This window comes from Eufriesea mexicana, unplaced genomic scaffold, assembly GCF_001483705.2.
Source record: "Eufriesea mexicana isolate 0111107269 unplaced genomic scaffold, ASM148370v2 scaffold8039, whole genome shotgun sequence".
NCBI classification, from domain to species: domain Eukaryota; kingdom Metazoa; phylum Arthropoda; class Insecta; order Hymenoptera; family Apidae; genus Eufriesea; species Eufriesea mexicana.
In genome coordinates this window covers 343,034-356,875 of record NW_016915818.1, presented here as the reverse complement: position 1 = coordinate 356,875, position 13,842 = coordinate 343,034, and the positions used below count along the sequence as shown (strand labels likewise).

Sequence of the window (13,842 nt, the reverse complement as noted above, 5' to 3'; positions counted from 1 at the left end):
GAAGTATTGAACGTGTGATAAACTCGTTATAATGATCGATTTCAACAACATTGTTTATTATACTCAGTCATTGCACACAAAATTTCGCAAAAGCATTCTGTTCTTAGTCGATAACAATAATCATATGCCATACATGTAACTTGTAATCAGAGTTTTAGATGGAAATTTTTTACATATTCTTCTCATCCGCCTGGTGTTAATTCTTTGAATTATCCTTTTGAACCTAGACAGTTATCAACAGAACCAACCGTTCAGAAATAAAAATCGCATAGAAAAATTATTCACCTCCTAAATTCATAACTGTATAGAAATATTCACAATCTTGTTTTTTTAAATATTTTAAACAATCATTAAATACAACTTTTATAATATTGAATAAATCTTTATGTAACTGTTGTATTTTCATTATTATTTCTATTATAGTTGTTATTTTATTTATTTAATAGGAAAGTAAATGAATATCAAATTTCACATTATCATCTGTAGGTATGCTAATAATAAAATATCTATTTATAAAATATTTTCTTTATTTTATTTATTTATTTTATATTTATGAGTTACAAAAAAAACTTATTTCTATGTGTGTTACGCATTTCATTGAAATTATTTAATTCTTGTAAATTTTACAAATTAGTAATATTTTAAATCTTATCCTATAGCTTTATATTCTAATATAATTCATCATGCATATAAAAAAGGAAACAGTTATTCCTAATTTCTTAAACGTGTAATTGAAATCAGTAAAAATTGTAAAAGATTGTTTTTAACATGATAAAGGAGAAAGACAATTTATAATATTAACAGTTGGTAATATTTCATGGATTCTCATAGACATTTTATTATCTTTTAAATAATAGAAATTACTTATCGATAGCAAGGAATGCCTTGATCTGTAATATTTGCAAAATATCCAACAGAGAGCGTAGATGTTTGATCAGACCGGCGCATAGGAAAGACGGAAGAACATATGTTTAAGTAGTAGCGCATGCGCAATCACTGCTTCCGCGACGTACCTAGCCATCTTTCCAGTCAAGCAAAAGTGATTGTTTTCAGCTTTAGTCTTATTTAACGGAACTTTTATTAATGTCAGAGCCACAGTCCGCGCTTCTACTACGAAAACAATTAGCAGGTATCCAGCAAAAGCAGTATAAGTGCTAAGTGTGATTGGTGCCTCAAATTCGAGCTCAACGAAAAGCCGGAACCGTTCTCGTACTCCAAACTCGTGCGATCTCGTCATCGTTGTGCTTCGACCCTCGAGATTGGCTTTGTGAACATTTTTTCTGCTGAGATATCGGTTTCTCGAAACCTCTGTAACCTTATGTGAGCACCAATTGAGCCTTCCGTAATCTCATGATGGCCCTGCGCCTGATTAGGGCGTGAAAATCAATACGGCTACGGAACCGTAGTGTGCCTCCCATGAATAAGTTTAACCTAGCATTTAATATTGCGTTTACTCATAGTTATCCGAGTCGGGTCAAAACTATTTTGTGAATAATTTTCATGCACAGCGAAGGCTTCGCTGTTACCGAAAATAATTGCAGGCAATGTTATTTATAGCATTTCGCGCGTCACCGAATACAACGCGGTTTGGACTAAAAAAAAGATAGAGAAAACCATGCCGTGCAACGACCACCGAAGGTCAATCTTCTTCGAACCATAACTTCTGTATTACTTCTGACGCAACGACGAAACAATGAAATGCTTTAAAATTTATTTCTACCGTTTATTACGCTTTGTTCTTCGTGCAGTAATCAAGCTTTGTGATTGAATTTTATATGAAATATCATGTCACCGCTGACTCACAAACCCGTGGGTGTTTGAAGATTATTTAGTACGTTTCAACTTAACCTAACCTATACATGTTAAATAACAAAAGTGTTTCTCTCAACCTATTGGACTAATGTGCAGTTTCGTGACATGTTAACGATTTTATTTAAATGTTTTCATTGTCATCAATTTAAATTATAATTAACTACATATATTTTTAAACGGTTCTGTGCTTTTTGATTCGAGCATATTTACAGTGCTTTTGTATTATTTTATTGTTCTGCATTTGATATAAATATAATTTTATTTAAATTTGACTTGAAAAACAATGTAAAATGTGTGCAAAGTAACTACTAACAGGCAGTACTTTTAAAGCTTATTTCTCATAAGAAAATTATTTAAGAATACAAGTATTTAATTAAAATTCTTTTCTTTTCTATAGAATTAAATAAAAACCCAGTAGAAGGGTTTTCAGCAGGGCTCATAGATGACAATGACATATATCAGTGGGAAGTACTCATTATTGGACCTCCAGACACATTATAGTGAGTTATTATTTTGTTTATTATGTGATATAGGAAAATAAAATAACCTTTTGTATTATAAATTTAAAATATCAGATATAATCCCACATATACATATTATATCTATTTTTAAATATTTTTTGCATTTTAGTGAAGGTGGGTTTTTCAAAGCACATTTACAGTTTCCACGAGAGTATCCACTTAGGCCACCAAGAATGAAATTTATAACAGAAATATGGCATCCAAACAGTAAGTCTTTCCCTTTAAAAGATTTTCATACATTGATATGCAAAATAAAAATTAACAAAATATAATACTACATTTGTAGTCGAGAAGAATGGTACTGTATGCATATCGATTTTGCATGAACCTGGAGATGATAAATGGGGCTATGAAAAAGCATCAGAACGGTGGTTACCAGTTCACACAGTTGAGACTATTCTCATAAGTGTTATTAGTATGCTTGCAGATCCTAACGATGAAAGTCCTGCTAATGTGGATGCTGCCGTAAGTAATATTCTATATTAAAATAGTTTATATTATTACATATTTCAATTACTTTTATCAATATTAATTGAAATATTGCAGAAAGAGTGGAGAGAAAGTTACGCAGAATTCAAAAGAAAGGTGGCGAGGTGTGTCAGAAAAAGCCAAGAGGAGTGTATGTAGGAGATGAACAATTATTCAAATGGAAAGACTTATTTAATTCTGGTAAGTTGTATAATGTTTCTACAACTTAAAGATTTAAATAATATTTAATTTGTATATTTAATCTCTTGTTTCTCTACAGGGAAGCCGTAAGCACTGTAAGAAAGAAACCGATGCTCAGCATTAAGCTAATGGATAACAGTGCCACTAAAAACGGATATAGCCTGACCCATTCTTAAGCAGAAAGAGGGAGGCAGAGAATGTGTGAAAATAAAAGATAGTCACACATCTCTATGAAGTTTATACCACCGCTACTGACGTACCATCCATTGATACGAAGAACATAAAGGAAATACATGCAGCTCACCTTTTACATAATAAACAACTAAAAAACTAATTTACACATATACATAATGCAAAAAAATTATCTGTACGATTATTACCTTAATATTGATAGTTATAAACTTAACTTCCCTGTTCCTCCTGCTCAAGAGTTAGCCCCACCCTTTACACCTAAAAGCCTGTAATTTAAAATGTTTACGTTTATTATTGAATAATAATTCCTTAGTGGCGTTTCGTATTTTCTTACTTTCGTAAATATACATAAATAAATTTTTGTAAAGTCAAATACACGGTATATATATGCTACAATCGTTAAATGTAATGCCAGTAAAATATGGAAACAAAATATATGTGAATTAATTGTAACTGCGGCAAATATAATGTCGATTAAGCTGTACAATCGCGGCTATGTAAAGAAATGTGAAATTTCCGTTGAACCGTAAGTTGCCAAAATAACGAATTCTAATTAAAGTGATAATAATGCAAATAACAATATTATTAGAAATATACCAGTAATTACAACTAGTAAACGTAACATAAAATTTCGTATATGGCTACAGAAACTTTGTACACATTTTTAACCAGTGCCAGTTTGTGGAGTGATTGTTAAATTCTACCTTTTTTGTATACTCAAACTTGCGGTTCAAAATCATAGATACATTCAAATTTTTTATTCGACTACATATAATTTCATACTGTCAATTAAATTCTACAATGTGGAAAATGTCTATTACATTGAACCTACATTCTACTTATGTTATCTAAGATAAAAAAATGTTTTTACTATTACTGAAACAAATTAATTTTTTTTATACTGTGATTAATTGTTTGCCTATGTATAATAAATAATAATACCTTATTTTGAATAGATTACAATATATTTAAATAAAATTTCTTTGATTTCATAAATTATTACTTTCTTTTATATTTTGTTTTATATAATAAAAATTTGTACACATTCTTACTCAATATATGACTAACACTAAATTTTTGGCATCAAAGAATAAAAAAATTTATAATCACGTATATAAGTAATAAATTACAAAGCAGAATAATGTATAATAGATAACACAAAATATTATTTTAATGATAAAAATAACTGATAAATAGCAAATACATTTACTGATACAATTCTACATTTTTTAGCGGTATCGTAATTTTTAATTGTATACAACACTATTAATATGTTTAATATTTGATTTCGATATGTACATATTTACATGTATGCAATTTTGAATAGAAAAACTAGATAAAAATGATGGAAAATTTTTCTATAATTTAATCAATTAGATATATAATTACAAAAAATTAGTCGGATTTACAGAACAAGAAAACATACATACGTAAAAATTATTGTGATAAATAATTCATAATAAAAATACTTGTTAAAATAATATAAAGGTATATTGAATTAAAACATTTTAAGTGGATATAGAAGATGCCTAATTTATCGGCATGAGAGATTCAAATTTCTGTATTCAATTTCCTTCAAAATCAGTGTCAGTTTCATGTGCTTGTTTACATTATATGTTACGTTATGGGTTAAGGCAGTGCATTAAAAGCTTAATTTTGTTGTATTCTAACATAGTTTTTGAAAGAAAGTAATGAAATATCTTCGAAATTAAAATTTATGTACGTCAAAAATAAATATGATATTGTTTTAAAACATTATTTTATACAACAATTGCGATCAATTTTGCTATGAGTAGTATTGTTTTTGTTTCATTCCTTTTCAATTTAATTATTTTTCGTTATCAAGAATTTTGACGTAGTTTCCAAACATTTTTGGTTTCTATTAAACCAAGTAATTTATAATTATGAACGATGAACAAATTGTTTTAACATTACCTGATACACAAAACGCGGATTCAGTATGTTTAACTCAAACACAAGAATTATCACAAGAAAAAGTCATGACTATATGGGGCAGATTATGTCCTATTAAATTACCTTTCAAAACAATGGGTAAGTATAATAGATATAATTATTCAATATTATGTATTATTTCATGTTTATATATATATATTATATAATATAATTGAATGTATAATGTATAATTTCTGTTATTAATTACATTATAAATGTAATTTATTCAATTGTGAATGATATAAAACAAAAATAATTACTTTTATAGAAATGACAAAAGATGTTTATACACTTGGCCGATCAGAAAATTGTGATGTTTGTGTAACTAATAATGAATTAAAGCCAAAATGGCTTTGTGTAATAAGTAAAGTTCATTTTAAAATAACTAGAGAATTTATTGATGGTAATACTAATGACGTCATAGTATATTTGCAAGACTTAAGTCAGAATGGCACATTTGTTAATAAAAAGAAAGTAGGTCGTGGAAATAAAGTAATACTCGAGAGTAATGATATAATATCTTTAGCACAATCAGCTATTACTGGTAAGTGTATTTTTTATTCTATTAAACTGTCCCTAAGTTTCATATTTTATTTATACTATATAATACAACATTTGCAACAGTTTATGTATTTATGAGTACAATAGCATTTGAAAGTAATAACTTACCTCCTCAACTCAAAAATAAATATGCAGTATCACGTAAGTTAGGATCTGGAGCATGTGGAGAAGTTAAAATGGTATTTAATAAAGTTGATTGTAAAAAATTTGCTATGAAAACTATTATGAAAATAGGTGGCACAACAAATGGACAAAAACATCCATTAAATGATCCTGAGAAGATTATGAATGAAGTCAAAATATTAAAAGCCTTAAAACATGTGAGTTAATATATAAGTTACTAAAATTATGTAATATATTAATATGTATTTTATTCTTTAGCCTTGTATAATTCGAATGGAAGAAATTGTAGATACCCCAAAAGCTGTGTATATAGTTTTGGAATTGATGGAAGGTGGTGAACTTTTTGAAAGAATAAAAAGTAAAGGAAGATTATCTGAAAAATATGCAAAATTAATTTTTTATCAAGTTGTATTAGCTGTTAGTTACCTTCATGATTGTGGTATTACTCATAGAGATTTGAAGGTATATTTTGTAAAAATTATTGATATAATATTTTATTTTAAATACATATAACATATAAATATTGTGTAACTGTGTTTATAGCCTGAAAATATATTATTAGCTAGTAATTCAGACATTACATTAGCAAAAGTATCAGACTTTGGTTTATCAAAGTTAGTTGATGCACAAACTATGATGAAAACATTTTGTGGAACTCCTATGTATGTTGCACCTGAAATACTGTCTAATATTGGACGTGGTTCTTATACGAATCAAGTATGTTTATTCACATAATAAATATCTACAAGAAATAAAATTTCATATTTTATATTTTTAAATTTACTAGGTTGATGTATGGAGTTTGGGAGTAATATTATATGCTTGTTTAAGTGGTTCAGTGCCTTTTAACTGTCAAGACAAAAATATTAGTTTACAAGATCAAATAAAAAGAGGATATTATTGTTTTCCTTCCTCAAAATTTGGACACATTTCAAATAAAGCTATTGATTTGGTATAGAATTATGTGATGAAATATTGTTAAATTTAGTTATATGAATAAAAATAATTTTACTTTCTAATATTACTTTTTTTAGATCAAGTGTATGATGACGGTTAATCCAAAAAAACGGATTTCAATTAAACAAGTTTTATTACATCCTTGGTTACAAGACCGTGATCTTCGTGACACTGTTGATTCTTTGTTATCACAAGAAAATGATGAAAATATAGCACCTCAAAGTATTTCTAACAGTGTTCAATGTAAAAATGAACAGTTTCGAAGTTTAATAAAAAGAGCGAGGTTAGAAATATAATTATAAATGCATAAATTTATGTAATATATAAATAAAATACGTTTCTAAATTAATCATTAAATTTAACTTTGTTAAATTATAATTGCAGAAATTTTTTTTTTTTTTTAATTTTGTATTATTTTTTGTTTGTTTTTAATAACATTTCAAGAATCACTAAATTCTAATCTATTTGTTACAAATGAAATATTGTTTATGGTATAAACTGATTATTTACTCGGTAATCTATTCAGTTAGCAAAAGTCAATCTACATTTAAGTATATCACAAATGTTCAACTTCATTTTTCATTAAGTTAATAAGAAAATCAGATTAAAGTAATTACACTTTAAATTGATTTAATCTACAAGTACAATCTATGTATAATAAATAATAATACCTTATTTTGAATAGATTACAATATATTTAAATAAAATTTCTTTGATTTCATAAATTATTACTTTCTTTTATATTTTGTTTTATATAATAAAAATTTGTACACATTCTTACTCAATATATGACTAACACTAAATTTTTGGCATCAAAGAATAAAAAAATTTATAATCACGTATATAAGTAATAAATTACAAAGCAGAATAATGTATAATAATAGATAACACAAAATATTATTTTAATGATAAAAATAACTGATAAATAGCAAATACATTTACTGATACAATTCTACATTTTTTAGCGGTATCGTAATTTTTAATTGTATACAACACTATTAATATGTTTAATATTTGATTTCGATATGTACATATTTACATGTATGCAATTTTGAATAGAAAAACTAGATAAAAATGATGGAAAATTTTTCTATAATTTAATCAATTAGATATATAATTACAAAAAATTAGTCGGATTTACAGAACAAGAAAACATACATACGTAAAAATTATTGTGATAAATAATTCATAATAAAAATACTTGTTAAAATAATATAAAGGTATATTGAATTAAAACATTTTAAGTGGATATAGAAGATGCCTAATTTATCGGCATGAGAGATTCAAATTTCTGTATTCAATTTCCTTCAAAATCAGTGTCAGTTTCATGTGCTTGTTTACATTATATGTTACGTTATGGGTTAAGGCAGTGCATTAAAAGCTTAATTTTGTTGTATTCTAACATAGTTTTTGAAAGAAAGTAATGAAATATCTTCGAAATTAAAATTTATGTACGTCAAAAATAAATATGATATTGTTTTAAAACATTATTTTATACAACAATTGCGATCAATTTTGCTATGAGTAGTATTGTTTTTGTTTCATTCCTTTTCAATTTAATTATTTTTCGTTATCAAGAATTTTGACGTAGTTTCCAAACATTTTTGGTTTCTATTAAACCAAGTAATTTATAATTATGAACGATGAACAAATTGTTTTAACATTACCTGATACACAAAACGCGGATTCAGTATGTTTAACTCAAACACAAGAATTATCACAAGAAAAAGTCATGACTATATGGGGCAGATTATGTCCTATTAAATTACCTTTCAAAACAATGGGTAAGTATAATAGATATAATTATTCAATATTATGTATTATTTCATGTTTATATATATATATTATATAATATAATTGAATGTATAATGTATAATTTCTGTTATTAATTACATTATAAATGTAATTTATTCAATTGTGAATGATATAAAACAAAAATAATTACTTTTATAGAAATGACAAAAGATGTTTATACACTTGGCCGATCAGAAAATTGTGATGTTTGTGTAACTAATAATGAATTAAAGCCAAAATGGCTTTGTGTAATAAGTAAAGTTCATTTTAAAATAACTAGAGAATTTATTGATGGTAATACTAATGACGTCATAGTATATTTGCAAGACTTAAGTCAGAATGGCACATTTGTTAATAAAAAGAAAGTAGGTCGTGGAAATAAAGTAATACTCGAGAGTAATGATATAATATCTTTAGCACAATCAGCTATTACTGGTAAGTGTATTTTTTATTCTATTAAACTGTCCCTAAGTTTCATATTTTATTTATACTATATAATACAACATTTGCAACAGTTTATGTATTTATGAGTACAATAGCATTTGAAAGTAATAACTTACCTCCTCAACTCAAAAATAAATATGCAGTATCACGTAAGTTAGGATCTGGAGCATGTGGAGAAGTTAAAATGGTATTTAATAAAGTTGATTGTAAAAAATTTGCTATGAAAACTATTATGAAAATAGGTGGCACAACAAATGGACAAAAACATCCATTAAATGATCCTGAGAAGATTATGAATGAAGTCAAAATATTAAAAGCCTTAAAACATGTGAGTTAATATATAAGTTACTAAAATTATGTAATATATTAATATGTATTTTATTCTTTAGCCTTGTATAATTCGAATGGAAGAAATTGTAGATACCCCAAAAGCTGTGTATATAGTTTTGGAATTGATGGAAGGTGGTGAACTTTTTGAAAGAATAAAAAGTAAAGGAAGATTATCTGAAAAATATGCAAAATTAATTTTTTATCAAGTTGTATTAGCTGTTAGTTACCTTCATGATTGTGGTATTACTCATAGAGATTTGAAGGTATATTTTGTAAAAATTATTGATATAATATTTTATTTTAAATACATATAACATATAAATATTGTGTAACTGTGTTTATAGCCTGAAAATATATTATTAGCTAGTAATTCAGACATTACATTAGCAAAAGTATCAGACTTTGGTTTATCAAAGTTAGTTGATGCACAAACTATGATGAAAACATTTTGTGGAACTCCTATGTATGTTGCACCTGAAATACTGTCTAATATTGGACGTGGTTCTTATACGAATCAAGTATGTTTATTCACATAATAAATATCTACAAGAAATAAAATTTCATATTTTATATTTTTAAATTTACTAGGTTGATGTATGGAGTTTGGGAGTAATATTATATGCTTGTTTAAGTGGTTCAGTGCCTTTTAACTGTCAAGACAAAAATATTAGTTTACAAGATCAAATAAAAAGAGGATATTATTGTTTTCCTTCCTCAAAATTTGGACACATTTCAAATAAAGCTATTGATTTGGTATAGAATTATGTGATGAAATATTGTTAAATTTAGTTATATGAATAAAAATAATTTTACTTTCTAATATTACTTTTTTTAGATCAAGTGTATGATGACGGTTAATCCAAAAAAACGGATTTCAATTAAACAAGTTTTATTACATCCTTGGTTACAAGACCGTGATCTTCGTGACACTGTTGATTCTTTGTTATCACAAGAAAATGATGAAAATATAGCACCTCAAAGTATTTCTAACAGTGTTCAATGTAAAAATGAACAGTTTCGAAGTTTAATAAAAAGAGCGAGGTTAGAAATATAATTATAAATGCATAAATTTATGTAATATATAAATAAAATACGTTTCTAAATTAATCATTAAATTTAACTTTGTTAAATTATAATTGCAGAAATTTTTTTTTTTTTTTAATTTTGTATTATTTTTTGTTTGTTTTTAATAACATTTCAAGAATCACTAAATTCTAATCTATTTGTTACAAATGAAATATTGTTTATGGTATAAACTGATTATTTACTCGGTAATCTATTCAGTTAGCAAAAGTCAATCTACATTTAAGTATATCACAAATGTTCAACTTCATTTTTCATTAAGTTAATAAGAAAATCAGATTAAAGTAATTACACTTTAAATTGATTTAATCTACAAGTACAATTATAATCTAGATAGAATAAATATTATAGTAAAATTAAAAATATATTAATAAAAAATTGTGATTGGTATGCACCAAAACATTGTACAAATAGTAGTTATAAGAAATTATTTTTGTATTTTACATTTTTGTATGTTTATGATTATTAAAAAATGCATTAATGATGTATATTATCTTCTTCCTTACTAAAATTTTTGTATATATAAATTTAAAAAATTTTTAATTTGTTGCTAAATTATATCCTGATAATTTTTAATTTCAAAACAAATAAAACATTATACATAATAGGAAAAACCGATTTATATACAACTACAGATCGTATCAAGAACAATATTTTATTAACCACACTTTCGTTTTCTATTTATTCCTCTCTACATGGATATTCTTCTTCGCCATGACATGGATTTGGAAGTGGAGTCTCCATGTCGGGTCTTTCTTTTTTAGTAAGTCCGGCTAACAATCTTTTTATTTGAGCTATTGCCTTTCCAGGATTTAAACCCTTCAAACAATTATTTATATAATAATAAAATTACTAATAATATTTTAATTCCTATTTTCTACATTTTATTGAGTTATGCATATTTCGTACCTTGGGACAAGTTTTTGTGCAATTGAAAATAGTGTGACATCGATATACCGAATAAAAGTCACGTAATTTACTTAGTCTTTCTTTATGTCCCATGTCACGTGAATCTATAATCCACCGATAAGCCTGCGCAATGAAAATATTTTACTTTACAATAATAGATGTATCAAAAATTACTATCTGGAATATTGCATTTTTAAAACAATCTACCTGCAAAAGCGTTGCAGGACCTAAAAACTTATCACCAAGCCACCAATACGGTGGACAGGCGAAAGTACAGCATCCACAAAGAATACATTCATATAAGCCATTAAGTTTTTCTCTATCTTTTGGACTTTGTAGAATTTGTCTTAAACCGAGAAAATTATCTTCTCCAGTTCGTTTTAAAAACGGTTCAATAGTCTGATATTGTTTCAAGAATTGCTCCATGTCCGTTACTAAGTCTCTAATTACGTATGAATGTGGTAAAGGATACACGACTATAGGCTTCGATGATTGCTTTACTTTTCTAAAAATAAAAAATAGGGTACTATACGGCTTTGTAATAAGAAAGATGTGAATATGTTTTAAATAGTTATTATGACTTAAACACAGTGCAAATAATCATGCCGATAATTAAACCTATAATATATGTACATCGTCATTATTAAACAAAAATATTATTTTTCCCGCATTACGTGATGCAAGCCAAGGTATTGACACCATTTATATTCATCGAACAACTTCCACAAATTCCTTCACGGCAGGATTTTCGGTAGGATAACGTGGGATCGTGTTCTGCCTTTATTAATGCCAATACATCTAATACCATTGTACCACATTTATTTAAATCCACACTGAATTGTTGCATGTATGGTTTTACATTAGGTTTTTCTGGGTTCCAACGATATACCCGAACAGTCTGGAGTCTTGGCTTTGCTTCTACTTTTCGTGCCTAAAAATTAAATAATATGCTGTGCCATTCAAACTGCTTATGTTTATTCCTTAGAATTTTTCAACTAATTCGTATCTTATATTACATTGAAATTAATATATTACATGTGTACGTAATGTATAAAAATAACATATTTCACATAATTTTATAACTTTCGAAACTTAAAGATAATTTGTTCCTTGGTGATAAGGAAACGAAAAAAGCTTTTGGTGATAAATTTCTCATTAATTGACTAACACTGATAAATACTAACTTCTAGAGGTATTTTGCAATCTTTTACAATAGCAGCTTCAGCACTAATAATATTTTCTGTCTCGTATGGTTGCTTTTCCACCTTTTTTCCACTGGACAAAAATCTATGGCTTCGAAAACAGCTATTTTTGTATGTGCCTCGACGAAGAGACGCAATTGTACAAGACCACAATTGGCTTGCATGACTGATGATGTTAAAGTCGAACATACTTGTAGAAGTTTTATGAGAAGCCTTTTAAATCCGTCACTTGAGATTATAAAGGCATATTTCGTTTTTATAATCATTCGATCATTTCGTTTTGTAGCGACTGTATAATTCTTAGTTAAGATAGAAACAAAATATCATCGTTCGAAAGAACTTCATAGTTATTCCCTGACAATTTAAAAGTGCAAATGTCGTATAGTACAATTTATATAATACTACAAAATTGCAATAATGGAATAAAAATAACTATATGATATATTTTCCGATTAAAGTTGGTTCGAAAAACGTATATACGTATTGAAAATGATGCAATTACAAACATGCAATCATACGGTTATAAATTCACAATTATTTGTTAAAACAAATGACATGTTAGCATATACTATTTTCAACGATAAAAATACGTTATCAAGTTCATTTGTTTCAAGAAATTACTGACGTACATACTCGATATGGATATGCGACGTTAATATTTATTTTTATAATAACAACAGATAACTCTTACTATCTTCCTTTTTAGGTAAATTGTTTACGACTTATTTTTATATTGATATACAACTACTTTCTAAGTCTTACAGTTATATAAAATTTATATACTTTTATCTATTACAAACATAGTCAATCATTTTGAGTAATTAATTTTGTTACTACTTTTTCTATAAGTTATCAAGGTATTCAAAAAATTAATTACAAGTACTGTTATAAACATTTTATCATCATAAAATAACAAATATATTTCAAATGTTAAAACAATAAATTATATTTGTTTGAATACTTTACTTATATTATGGCTGTATCACTTCACAACAGAAAATAAATATCGTGAGCTCTTAAAGGGTCAGAAGTTATCATTCGCTACAAACAAGTCATAATGGATTAACCCCCGCGAAGAAATAGTCTTCTTTATAGAAATTAAGCTGTACTGACTTAATTAAAGATTTCATGGTTTTATAAATAAGAACAAAAAAGATTAACGTTACTTCATCACTACCTGTTGCTTTGAAGAATGTGTTTAAACATGCGTTTGAATGATTAAGAAGTGTTTAAATATTGTGAATTAAATTATATAAAATTTAAAATTGAGTGTGTAGTGCTAAAAAGTCGTG

At 26.6% G+C, this 13,842-nt stretch overlaps 4 protein-coding genes across 7 annotated transcripts; 3 read left to right on the top strand and 1 right to left on the bottom strand.

The window, feature by feature from the left end:
• The first annotated feature begins 1,040 nt into the window (after positions 1-1,040).
• On the top strand, positions 1,041-3,861 carry Ube2g1 (ubiquitin-conjugating enzyme E2G 1). 4 transcript variants are annotated; one of them, XM_017907430.1, is made up of 6 exons: positions 1,041-1,129; positions 2,210-2,312; positions 2,443-2,540; positions 2,620-2,798; positions 2,880-3,002; positions 3,082-3,861. In XM_017907430.1, exons 1-5 carry the CDS (start codon positions 1,084-1,086, stop codon positions 2,958-2,960), a joined length of 507 nt encoding a protein of 168 aa, XP_017762919.1. In that variant the 5' UTR covers positions 1,041-1,083; the 3' UTR covers positions 2,961-3,002; positions 3,082-3,861. The 4 variants fall into 4 exon arrangements, with proteins under 4 accessions (XP_017762919.1, XP_017762923.1, XP_017762920.1 ...); XM_017907434.1 differs by lacking the exon at positions 1,041-1,129 and adding an exon at positions 1,145-1,320; XM_017907431.1 differs by lacking the exon at positions 1,041-1,129 and adding an exon at positions 1,328-1,809.
• Positions 3,862-5,081: 1,220 nt separating this feature from the next.
• Positions 5,082-7,084, top strand: LOC108552779 (ovarian-specific serine/threonine-protein kinase Lok). The gene is made up of 7 exons (XM_017907442.1): positions 5,082-5,246; positions 5,416-5,691; positions 5,772-6,028; positions 6,090-6,293; positions 6,375-6,548; positions 6,619-6,783; positions 6,866-7,084. Exons 1-7 carry the CDS (start codon positions 5,099-5,101, stop codon positions 7,082-7,084), a joined length of 1,443 nt encoding a protein of 480 aa, XP_017762931.1. The 5' UTR covers positions 5,082-5,098.
• A 1,323-nt stretch (positions 7,085-8,407) lies between these two features.
• Positions 8,408-10,410, top strand: LOC108552778 (ovarian-specific serine/threonine-protein kinase Lok). The gene is made up of 7 exons (XM_017907441.1): positions 8,408-8,572; positions 8,742-9,017; positions 9,098-9,354; positions 9,416-9,619; positions 9,701-9,874; positions 9,945-10,109; positions 10,192-10,410. The coding sequence occupies exons 1-7, from the start codon at positions 8,425-8,427 to the stop codon at positions 10,408-10,410; spliced, it is 1,443 nt and encodes a 480-aa protein (XP_017762930.1). The 5' UTR covers positions 8,408-8,424.
• Positions 10,411-11,120: 710 nt separating this feature from the next.
• LOC108552769 (succinate dehydrogenase [ubiquinone] iron-sulfur subunit) lies at positions 11,121-12,739 on the bottom strand. The gene is made up of 5 exons (XM_017907428.1): positions 12,533-12,739; positions 12,023-12,279; positions 11,556-11,853; positions 11,349-11,471; positions 11,121-11,258 (listed from the first exon to the last, which is right to left on the bottom strand). Exons 1-5 carry the CDS (start codon positions 12,737-12,739, stop codon positions 11,121-11,123), a joined length of 1,023 nt encoding a protein of 340 aa, XP_017762917.1.
• Between the last annotated feature and the right edge of the window lie 1,103 nt (positions 12,740-13,842).

Excerpts from the sequence above, each read along its gene's own strand:
- LOC108552779 (XM_017907442.1), top strand. The coding sequence starts at position 5,099 with ATGAACGATGAACAAATTGTTTTAACATTACCTGATACACAAAACGCG. Across the intron at positions 5,692-5,771 it reads AGCACAATCAGCTATTACTG|TTTATGTATTTATGAGTACA; the intron begins GTAAGTGTATTT and ends CATTTGCAACAG. Across the intron at positions 6,029-6,089 it reads TATTAAAAGCCTTAAAACAT|CCTTGTATAATTCGAATGGA; the intron begins GTGAGTTAATAT and ends TTTATTCTTTAG.
- Ube2g1 (XM_017907430.1), top strand. The coding sequence starts at position 1,084 with ATGTCAGAGCCACAGTCCGCGCTTCTACTACGAAAACAATTAGCAG. Across the intron at positions 2,541-2,619 it reads AGAAATATGGCATCCAAACA|TCGAGAAGAATGGTACTGTA; the intron begins GTAAGTCTTTCC and ends CTACATTTGTAG. Across the intron at positions 2,799-2,879 it reads CTGCTAATGTGGATGCTGCC|AAAGAGTGGAGAGAAAGTTA; the intron begins GTAAGTAATATT and ends GAAATATTGCAG.
- LOC108552769 (XM_017907428.1), bottom strand. The coding sequence starts at position 12,739 with ATGTTCGACTTTAACATCATCAGTCATGCAAGCCAATTGTGGTCTTGT. Across the intron at positions 12,280-12,532 it reads ATTGCAAAATACCTCTAGAA|GCACGAAAAGTAGAAGCAAA; the intron begins GTTAGTATTTAT and ends TTTAATTTTTAG. Across the intron at positions 11,472-11,555 it reads GTCCTGCAACGCTTTTGCAG|GCTTATCGGTGGATTATAGA; the intron begins GTAGATTGTTTT and ends TTCATTGCGCAG.
- LOC108552778 (XM_017907441.1), top strand. The coding sequence starts at position 8,425 with ATGAACGATGAACAAATTGTTTTAACATTACCTGATACACAAAACGCG. Across the intron at positions 8,573-8,741 it reads ATTACCTTTCAAAACAATGG|AAATGACAAAAGATGTTTAT; the intron begins GTAAGTATAATA and ends TTACTTTTATAG. Across the intron at positions 10,110-10,191 it reads CAAATAAAGCTATTGATTTG|ATCAAGTGTATGATGACGGT; the intron begins GTATAGAATTAT and ends TACTTTTTTTAG.